The sequence below is a fragment of the Mauremys mutica genome, chromosome 18 (assembly GCF_020497125.1).
Source record: "Mauremys mutica isolate MM-2020 ecotype Southern chromosome 18, ASM2049712v1, whole genome shotgun sequence".
Taxonomy (NCBI): domain Eukaryota; kingdom Metazoa; phylum Chordata; order Testudines; family Geoemydidae; genus Mauremys; species Mauremys mutica.
The window spans coordinates 18,971,284-18,982,183 of NC_059089.1; the positions used below are offsets into that span (position 1 = coordinate 18,971,284).

General features: G+C 43.3%; 1 protein-coding gene across 5 annotated transcripts in view; it reads left to right on the top strand.

The window, feature by feature from the left end:
- Nucleotides 1-9,972, top strand: part of PRRC2B (proline rich coiled-coil 2B) — a 70,666-nt gene extending 60,694 nt beyond the window's left edge. For 4 of the 5 annotated variants that reach the window (XM_044992440.1, XM_044992439.1, XM_044992441.1 and 1 more), the window contains 4 exons: nt 1,670-1,846; nt 2,568-2,659; nt 3,850-3,931; nt 5,292-9,972. In XM_044992440.1, coding sequence (XP_044848375.1) covers nt 1,670-1,846; nt 2,568-2,659; nt 3,850-3,931; nt 5,292-5,432 — 492 coding nt within the window. In that variant the 3' untranslated portion in view covers nt 5,433-9,972. Of the gene's footprint in view, nt 1-1,144; nt 1,275-1,669; nt 1,847-2,567; nt 2,660-3,849; nt 3,932-5,291 lie in introns of all 5 variants that reach the window. The other variant, XR_006574160.1, reaches the window with a different exon arrangement.
- The last annotated feature ends 928 nt before the right edge of the window (nt 9,973-10,900 follow it).

Sequence of the window (10,900 nt, forward strand, 5' to 3'; positions counted from 1 at the left end):
GCCTGTGATTTGTTTGTCCACTACTGATGTGACTGTTGCTTTGCATTTTCTTAAAGCTCTTACTGTGCTTTTGGGATCTGAGGCCGTGACATTGCAGTGATAGCTGCCCTAAGAGCCCCAGCTTCAATAGGCCAACACCTCCCCAGATCTTTAGTAGTAACCATTTAAAAATCATCCATGTTTTCAGGGTAATTTTGTTTGACCTTTAATTAAAAACCCATCTCTTTTTATTTCAACTCGTTGAGTGTTTTGGCCTAATTAACAATTTCTGCTAGTCTGTTGGGTGGTATCTTAATAGAAGTTTCACTGTGTTTTCATGTCATTCTCTTGCTTTTTTCTTTATTAAATGTAGTTCAGAAAGGCACAATAAATCCTACTGTTAGGGCAGCTGTGTTTATATGGATACTGAGCACAACTATTGAGTTGCTTCCGTGGAGAAGTATTGTAGTTGGCTGTAAACTTTGCTTATATTGCACAATACAGTAAATGTTTTAAAAATACAATAAAAACCAGAATATTCCTAATCTTTTTATCTTAAAGAGGGACTTTCATGCTGAGGGAGACTCAAGAAAAAGGATTGTTAATTACAGAAAGTAACTTAGCTGGGGAAAATGAAGAGGTTATTGGCCAACTAAGTATTTGAAGAAGTGCTTTATCCCTTGTAACCTGGTCTTTCCTTCCTGGATCACGTAATGAAGCCTTAATCCTCTGTCATTACAATGTGGTGTCATGGGAAATCCCAAATCCAGCAATTATGCGAACTACCAGATCGAGTAAGAGGGAATGAGAGGCTGCGAGGGAGAGAACTCTTGTTTTAAAGATCTCTGATAACTAGCAGAAGTGGCAAGGAACAGAAGGAAAAGCCACATGCAAAGTGAATAGGTTTCTTGGACAGCGTGATAAGTATGGGCATCCACTTCATTTAAAAAAAAAAAAAAGGAAGGGCAGCACGGCTTGCTAAGGATCATGGCAGTGTATATGAACTGTGCCTGAGTTTGTAAATGGTAGCCTCTTCTTGCCTCTTGTCCTCCCTCCATGTTTTACGAGCCCTTTTGAAAATTTGGTCTTTTTTAATAGCCATTGAGTCCTGAGTTAATTTTTTTAATCACTTTTAACCACCACCATCATCAATTGTTTCAAGAAGGGATTGAAGCCTGTCATGGAACGTAAAGCTGAGGCCAGTGTGAACCTTCCTGATGTTCCAGTCCCTGAAATCACACCAGCAGAGGAGTATAGCAGATTTTTAGATGTGGACATCGAGCTGAAAACAAAAGGTGAGCTGTCTGACGCCATTGTGGCTGCCATCACCACTCAGAGGGCTTGCCATGCAGTGACCACGAGGAAGACTGAAGAAGAACCGATGAAGGCTCCAGGCGATCAGGAAAGCCCTGTGTCTGAGCACAGTCTTGCTAGAACAGCACTTTATTAAAAGAACAGATGGTGTGGTTACAGGGTCTGGCAACTCTATCTTAAAATGATTTTCAGTATGAAAGTCCCTCTTTAATGTTCACATCTGCATTTGTTCTATAGCAGTGTGTCAGGTTTAAGATACTTCTTTTAGGTATGCTTTTAAGCATAAAATGCTGTGCTTTTAAGGTGTTAGTAGGGAACATGTCGAGATGGACCATTGTTATTTCCATTAAGTAATCACATGTAAATTATCATGCAGCTAACAATGCCTATGCCTGGGTCCCAGCTTCCTCTCCCCCGGTATGGTTCTGGCCAGCAGCCACTGATTTTACCACAGTCCATCCAGCTTCCTCAGGGGCAGAATCTGTCTGTCGGAGCTCCCCGCAGGATTCTTCCACCTGGATCTCAGCCTTCTGTCCTCACTACCAGCAGGGAGGTAAGGGCTATGTACGTCATGAACACCTTGGCATTCTTTAAGGAGTCTTGCATTTGGGTTTGGTCCCTCCATAATTTAAAAAAAAAAAAGGGGGGGGGAGGGGCAGAGGGAAGCCTCTTGTGGGGTACAGTTCATCATTATTGGGGAGCCACGCTTGCTTACTGGGTCCTTATCTTCTAAACCAGTGATAGGAGTGGAAGCAAAGGGGTGCCATTCCTCCTGTCTCCAAAGCCCAAGCCACAGTCTCTCCAGTTCTTCTGCTGTTCATGATTCCACTTCTAGGAATCCGAACCCTCTCTGGATCCAGTTTGGAATTTCCATTTAAATTAAATGTAAATTCCAAGTTTTCCTAGAGATCAGATGGGTGGTTAACCACAGGCACACTTGGAACACTGCTCATAAAGTGCAACATAGTTGTAAAATGTCTCCATCTGAGTGGATGTATCAATGTTGTGTCTGATTAGATGTATTCTTATAAGGAGTGTTTTCTCGTGGAGAGAGCATGGGTTGCTAGAAGTCAGGCCTTTGTGTTCTCTTCCTGATTGTGCCTCAGATTGGGGCAAGTGATCTTTTTCTCAATTTCCCCATCTGTAAAATGGGAATAATGATACTTGCTTCATAGGGGGTGGGGGCGAGGCTAAAGATTGATTGAAGTGTTTGTGAAGTGCTTTGAGATCTTTGGATATACAGAAGATATTTTCTAACTCATTTCCCTTCTTAGTCCTCCCAAATGGAAATGAAAGGGTTTCACTTCACAGATGGTAAACAGAACATGTCCTCCGGAGGATCTGTACCATCACCACATACTTACAGGTAAAGGATCCGGAGCTTAGCCCCATAGCTCTCGAATGAGGTCTTGGTTGAAAAGTGTTGAATGGGAAAGGGTATAGTACTTAGCACTTGCAGAGAAATGGTGTTTGTATTATGCTTTCTTCTGCAGGATCTACTGATGTCTTCAAACGTAGAATCTACGCTAGTCCAGATTCTGATGTAAAAGTGTCATTGGGACAGCTTTGTTGTTTGGGGGAAAAAAATCCCCACAAATCACCCTAATTAGCTCTGTGGCACTTCGGCGAAATGCAGAAAGTTACTGGGTTGCATCAGAGCCTTGAGATTCTAAGGCAGTGGTCCCCAACCTTTTTGTGGCCAGTAGCACATTCATGTTTTCAGAAGAGTGTGGCAGAGCCAACAATTACTCACATACAGGACCAGCTCCAGGCACCAGTGGAGCAAGCACATGCCGTCCATTCTGCAAAGTTGGAGGGGTTTTTTTGTTTTGTTTTTTTTTGTTTGTTTGTTTTTGGATTTTTTTGGCGCCAATTCAGGGCAGTGCGAAGAGAAGCCGGGAGGACAGAGAACACTGACTGGCGCCCGCAGCCCTGGAGTACTCTGTCCCCAGCAGGTGCGGGGCCACGGCTTCTCTCCGGCTTAAGTCGCAGCCCTGCGCCTGCCAGCGACCGAGACCACTGGCACCTGCAGTCTGCAGCCTCGGAGAAGCCGGAGAGAAGCCGCAGCCCCGCGCCTGCCAGGGACCGAGAACACTGGTGCCCGCAGCCTGCAGCCCCGGAGTTCTCGGTCCCCAGCAGGTGAAGGGCCGCAGCTTCTCTCCCCTGCTGGGCACTAGGCGGGCGCACATAAATGCCCCGGCGGGCGCCATGGTGCCCGTGGGCACCGCGTTGGGGACCACAGTTCTAAGGGAATTAAATTGTCAGAATTCTAGTTTTGTCCTCACAAGCCCAAGTAGCTGAGAGACTAATGTCCAGTAACTCTAAAACCTCAGACTCTAAGCCTCCTTGATTCTTAGTTGCATTTTCTCCCCCGTTTAGTGAATGTGCTTTCACTTGGGTTGGCATTTTTAAGAGCTCAACTGGCCATATAAGGATGTTCTAATGCACAACTGGTCCTGCTACTTGCGTACTCTGAAGGGACCTTGCTTTCACACTGACGATGTTCCTGTTCCATTGGTAATTCTCCATGTATGCTCTCATCCCTTTGATTTCTAGGCCTAGCTCTGCCAGCCCCAGTGGGAAGCCATCTGGACCAGCAGTCAATATGGGTTCCGTGCAGGGACACTATGTACAACAGGTAGAGTATGTTAATATCTTTTGAGTCTTGTCCTGAGGGAATCTGCTCTTGCATGCTGCCAGATTCATAGAGAACCTATCATTGTGTTTTGAGCTGACAGGCAACCATGCCTGTGCTGTTGGCAGTGCTAGGATGTGGAATTTGCTTCCCCTTGACATCCCTCTGTGTGTGGTTGTTTCGCATGCACTTTATCTAGATATCTATGGTGAGCCCATTAGCAACACTGACTGTTTTTCTTCCTTAACATGATTCTGTTAAAGGGCTTTCCCTGTGTTTATGCTGTTTGGTATTTTGATTTGAATAACTATAGCACCTAAGAACCCTAAGTCATTGACTAGGACCCCATTTGCTAGGTGACCTTGCAGTTCTAAGTAATCTGCCCCACTCCAGCCTGTTCCCACTTCTTATCTATGCTTCAGTTTTCTTATAAGTGTGTATTGTTATGGTAATGTTGGCTCCTTAATTGTTACCGTCCTCCAGACTTGGTTTTATTTATTATACATTTATTGTATTATTATTGAGCACTCTAGTGGAAGATAAGGACATACCAGAAATAAAATATATTACTCCATCTATTTCTTGGTCTTTATCTACCCACACGTGAGACCAAATGACTGAAAACTCCCCAGGGAAAGCAGATGAGAAGTTACCTTGGTTTAGCCGGAAGGTTTCTCACTGAAAGTCGAGGATGGCACATACAGGGAGGTGTGGATACTGTTCCCAGGCCTGCCACAGATTTGCTGTGTGACCTTGGGGAAGTCAGTGTCTTTTTGTTTTCCCTGTCTATAAAAATTGGGGTGGGGAGATGATGTTGAAGCTAAAATAGCTCATGATTGCAAAGAATTTTGGGATACTTACATGTGAAGTGCTTTAGAAGGGCAAAGTGCCCCAAAAATGGGGAGTACTAGAATTTTGGAGCAAATTTGAGTGACTATCTTAGTCTTGTAGGTGGAGATACCAGCTTCAACGCATAGCCAACAAATTCACATGCTTGACAGATTTTAGCTATATTGCTGGGTGTGAGGTGCTTGGAACCTATGGTGATGGGCCACACAAGTATCCCTATGTATCCATGAAGAGGTAATCAGAAACGAGAGGGAAGAGTAATTGAGCAATCTCTGGCAAAGCAGTAGCCCAAGTAACCTTCTGCAGGTTGCTAAACCTCGCTTTAGGGAAGCTGGTGTTAAAATTGATGCCTGCTTTTATTGCTTTGGGAGGGAACTGACTAGTAGTGTGCCAAATACTTACCAGTAAGAAGCCTTTACATTGGAGCTGCATGGTCAGTTATGCTGTACACCTTTGTCTTTGTTCATTCCTAGGTCCCCTTGCTAGCTAATACTTTGTTTCTCTATGTCAAAAGGCAAAGCAGCGAGTGGATGAAAATAAAACCAACCTGGGAGCTGTGAAATTGCAAGAACCATCCTCTGCAAACCAGATGAAGCCGGTGCGCACGGGAGCGATCAAACCTCAAGCTGTAAAAGTGGAGGAAAGCAAGGCCTAGGAGAGCCCGTGATCACCCGCTGTCTTTACTGGCTGAGAGAGGCATTGCAGTTCAGCCTGTACCCCACTGGAAGTTCTGAAAATCTGGCAAGATCCACCACCAACCCAATACTGACTAAAGCAACATAATCCGAGCCCCTCTCCCAACAAAGCAGTTTGAAACAATGGATAAGACATTGACCTGCTTGCTCAGAAACCAAACCACCCACCTGCTCCCATGTGACTGTTGAGTGGCTCAAGCCATTTTTATTTTCATACCCCACCCACAGGTAGCCAGGATAGCTCCTTTGGCAAAGCCCATCCTTCTCCTTCCCTACTTCTGTCAGCAGAATGGCAAAAGGGGGAGAGGGTTAGCTGGAGGTTTTTCATTTTAAAGGCAGCTGAGGTTTTTACAAAAAAAAAAAAAAAAGCAAAAAAAAGCTATATCTTTGTTTATTGCAAAACTTTTATATGTTCTCTCATTCCCCCTTCTCTCTGCCCTCTCATTCCTCCCAGAAGATAACTCCTCAAACCAATATCATGTTCTGAGATAGAACCTGCTTAATTTTATATACAGTTCTGTGCTACATTGACAGTTGTGACTCTCTTAAATTGAATTGTTTGGGTGTTCTCCCCCCAGGAGGTTTAACCTTCCACATTATTTAAGAGAAATACAGGACAGTTAAGGCATTCAGTCATTTTTCAGTATTTTGGTTTTAAGCTAGAAGCAGTGCTTGCTTTAGAAGTAAATGTGTAACAAAGGTATATAGTAGATCAATGCATTAATCTTGAAACTCGCACCACTTAACTGTAGCTTTGGGGTGCAAATGCGGCGTTTTTGTTTTAAGGAAAGGCACTGAATTTCTGTTGCAAGCTCATCTGGATCTAGTTGTTTCTGTGGGTTGGGTTTTGTTTTGGAGACTGCCAAATGCACAGTGAAAGGTAAATCATGGATTTACAAAATGTAAAATCTGTTAATGACTCTCCACACCTTGCATGGGTCAGAAGAGTTGGCTAGAGCCAACAGTTCTATTTGGACTACTTTTTGTAGTTGTGATGCTCTCGCTATTCTCCACCCTTGGCCGCTCTAATTCTTTATGCCTCCTTGCCTCGTGGGGCTGCTCTGTTTTCCCCAGGAGCCGCTCTCTGAGCTTCACTCTCCCTTCTTTTCCAGGTCTTGCTCTCTGCTTCTTTCTCGTCTTCACAGCTTTTTGCACAACTCCCATGGACACAAACCAGTGGGAACCCCTCCTCCCACCTCTGCATACCAGTCATAGTACACAAATTCAGTTGTTTTTTGCATCAGAAGCATATGGTTACATAGTGGCAGTTTGGATTCATCCCTATGTTCCTTCCTTCCCCAGACTAACAACAAGTGGTTCTCTCTTTTTGGTGCAGTTGCGTACAGTGGGTATGCACTTCCTCAAAAGAATTTGGGGGCATATTAAAAAAGGTCCCAATGGGAAGGGTGGGTTTTTTGTTTTTTTTGGTTTGGGTTTTGTGTGTGTGTGTGTGTGTGTGTATCTATCTATCTTGCAGGAATTACTTGCCAGTTCCTGAAGGTGCTTGGGTCCTAAAGCTGATATTGGTCTTAAGTAAACTGAACCACCTCCAGCTAACTTGTTTGTGCTATTTAGCTCTTAAAAAACAAAGAATGGACTTGGTTACTCTGAAATGAGGGAAGGAGAATGTCACTTCTCTGGTAGATGATAGCCTACTGACTGTTCCATCTACCTATGCTAGATGGCAGCAGGTAAATTGCTGGTGGTTCCAAAGAAGACATTTTGAACAAAGAATGTAATTGGGAAGTGGTCTGAAAGTGTTTTTTTAGAAGAGCAGGTTCTCCAGGATTTTCTAGACATGCATTTGAAGTTTTAAGCTAGGTATAAATCAGGTTTATACAATAACATTCGAAAGAGCTTGGATACCTGAACTAACTTAGACATAGTAATGTCCCCTCAGATCATGGTAAAGAACCCTGAAGAGATTGGGATAGGTTGGTACTTTAAAAAAAAACAAAAACAGAACTTTCTTTTTAATTTTGTGGATTTTTAACTTTACAGCAGTGTGTCAGCATGTCTCTAGCACTCTACAAAGTACAGACCTTGAGAATTAATGACACATAGAGCCTTCAGAAATCTCCCAAACTTGTTTTCTCATCTGCTAGTCATCATTCTTGCTCCCAACATTTTCCAAAGACTCCTCCACCAGTGAGTCATCCAGCCTCCTTCTATCCCTGTCTCCCTCCCCATCTTCTCTTCACCTTGAAATATTGTGATCAATTGAATTGGCTAAAATTTCTTTATTACATTGTGTGCCCTCTTCTAATTCTTTGCCCAGCTGGCCCAAGATAATATCAGACCAGAGTCTAATGGCTAAAGACTTATCCAAGCCTCTCTTCTCTTTTCTTCCACCCGTAGACACACTATTTAATCTTTTCAAAGACTCAGATCTTTTTCCTTCATCATATACGACTCTTGAATGGTCCTATGTGTTGGAGAAATCAGGTTATTGCTAGATATGAGATGTTTCAGTCCCTCTGGTGTAAATGCCATCAGAACTATAGTTCTTCCTGTTGAAAAAGGTCATCCCTCTTTCTCCTTTACCCCCTTCATCCCCAAACAGAATAAAACACTAAAATTTATTTATATGTATTTGATGTTGTAGGTCTAGGTGAAAAAGTAAATGTTTCACTGCTCTATTTATATATTATGTCTGAATTATTCTGTGCAGGAAAGGCCAAGAAATGCATGAGAGCTTCATTCCATTCATCACCTTTCCGTGACTGTTAGCTGTGGTTTACAAGACTCTTTCACTTAATGGATTTTTGTCTGATGGAAAGCAGTTTTAGAGCCCAAAGTTTTAACTTCTCTGCCATGTTGTTTGTTAGCGCTAGTACAAGGTTAGTGCAGCCTGTGATGTTCTTGAGAGTCAAATAAATGGAACGGTCTCCAGTCCTCAAAGTGCAGAAATGTAAAGGTCTCTGGGCCCTATACCAATTCATCTTTGTGAGGGAGAGGTTGAAGATGCATGGAATGTTGATGGATTTATAGGTGGTTACTTCTACTTGCCATCTGCACTCCACTGCTGAAATGTGGGGCTCTGTAATGATTTCTTTGCTGCTGAAATTTGCTTTATCTGCAAACTGGCTGCCAAACAGATACAGTATGCAGTGGGAGGGAGAGGTGGAATCCATACTCTCACAAGTGGGTTAAGCAGAAGTATTCAGAGGCTAACTGTGTTCTGCATTTTAACCAGACTGTTTAGTGGAAGGGCTGAAGCATGTATGTGTGTAAATACTATTCTATTATGCACAGTGACTGCTGGCCTGTCAGCTGCATTCAGTGCTGCCTGCTTTCCTCTGTGTTCAGTCTGCTTTTAGCTCTCAATTAAAAAAAAATAACGTGTGTTGAGAAAGAAATAACAGGTTAAATCAGCAGAGTCACCAGTGAAGCAGGTGGTGGTGGTGATCTTTCATAACTCACTGTTGGCTTTCCCATTTGACAGCTGTACAGCATTCAGTAACTCTGAAGTGTTCTCAGCCCATTGAATCTCATGTGTGTTTGTGTACATGCAGAGAGGCACGCCATTTAACAGATTTCCTTGCGAGAATGCTGCAAAGCTACAAGCTGCCCTGTGGTTCATGTATATTTATATATATATATAAAAATGGAGCTTAGCATTTCTGCTATGTCTCACTTTTTGGCAGGCTACTATATTCACTTTTAAACGAGCATCACTCCATGCTAAGATCTGTTCTGTTGCATTATGTTATCCTTCTTCGGTTTTGCTCCTGACTGGTTAAGCACAGATTAATTTCTTGGAATGTCAACTATTTTTGGCAGACAGCCCCCAGTTTCCTTGTATGAAAGATTTCTCTTATGAGTAAGAATTACATTTACAATAACAAGCAGAATCCTTGTAATGTAGTTGTGGCCCATCAATAAGAGATGAACAATTACTAAAGCAATGGAACTACTGGCTGTGTGAAGAGGCAGAACCAGTCCAACTATGTATTTTTGGCTTTTTTTTATTTTTTAAATCCAAAGGCCACCAAGTGGCATAGACAGCCTCTTGGTTTTAATGATTTGTCCCTAGCACCTCAAGATGTCTGCAGTCAATAGCTAACTGGTAGCCCTGGGAATCACAGCAGCAGCAATGGAAGCACTCACTCTTTAGCATGTCAAGGCATTGTCCTTAGTTGGAATCCTTTCTCTGGTTCTGTATAAATTGCATTCATTGTTTCTAAAGGGGATATTGTACTCCATAAAGCTTATAACCTCATGACCTGTATAGTAAAGTTTTTTTTGGCCTTTCCTCTTTGTCTTTTCATGTAGACCAGATATTTGAAAGGGCAGACGATGGATAAATGTGTAATGTGCAACCTGTTTATATTTTTTGGAAACTTTAACTTGGACCAGAACTCAAATCACGATATCACCAGGCCAGTGGTGGCACACTCTTTATTGCCCTTTTTCCTTATTTTCCGTACCTATTGTTTCTCCTTTCAAATATGTGATTGTATTAGCTCTTTCCATATGAAAGAATTCTCCTTATTTAAATAAAAAAGTTAAAAAAATAAATAAAGCGGATTATGCTTTTCTCAAATTTCCTGTGTGATTTTGTTTGGTTTATATTTTTAGGAAGAGATTGATGGAGCTAGGTTTTTATATTGTGCCTATTACCATGCTCTCTGAACACTTAATGCTACACTTAGCATTCTCTACCATAACTAAACGGATGTTTTTGCCTTTCCTAATGGTTTACAGTACACGCAATTCCTATTGTTTCTAATAGCTTATTTATATCATTGTGATACCTAGGGGCCCCCTTGTGCTAGGTATTGTTCAGGCTAGTACCAAGGAATATAGTGCTTGTTACTTTGTATAGACTAACCAGAAGAGTGGGAGTTCTGCCAGTCGGTTGTAAGCCCTGTTGCATACCTACTCTTCTGCAGAGTACAGCTCCATCAATGGAGGATGTAATGTAAACACCACAGGGGGAAACACAGTGCCTGCATCCCTCCAGCAGTAAGAGCCATGCCAGTGTGGGAAAATGCTGATAACATTTCCTATCTCTAACTAGCTCTTTCATTGCAGGAAGTGGCTTCACCTCTGTGCCTCAGTTTCTCCCGTATAAAACAGCCTATGTTCCGGCTTCAATACGTGTTCGATGGAGCCACCCAGCCATGGCTTAGCTGTTGAAATTTGCATGTGCGACTCCTGCTTTTCCATCCCCGTGAGGCCACGACCCTCTTCAGGCCCAAGCAGCCAGGGGCTTGCTGCCATGGCAACAGGGCCTTTCCGCTGTGCGTCTGAGGTTAGGGCGGGAGTTACGCACGGCAGCTTCCGGATCACGTGACCACTGACGAAGGGCAGCCCCGCCCGGGGATGTGAGTGGTCGGCAGCCGGGGTCCCGGCCGCGCTCCCAGCGTGGGACGAGGCGGAGGCGGGCCCGTGCCCGGGGGGCGGGGCGCTGCACTGCGCTCGG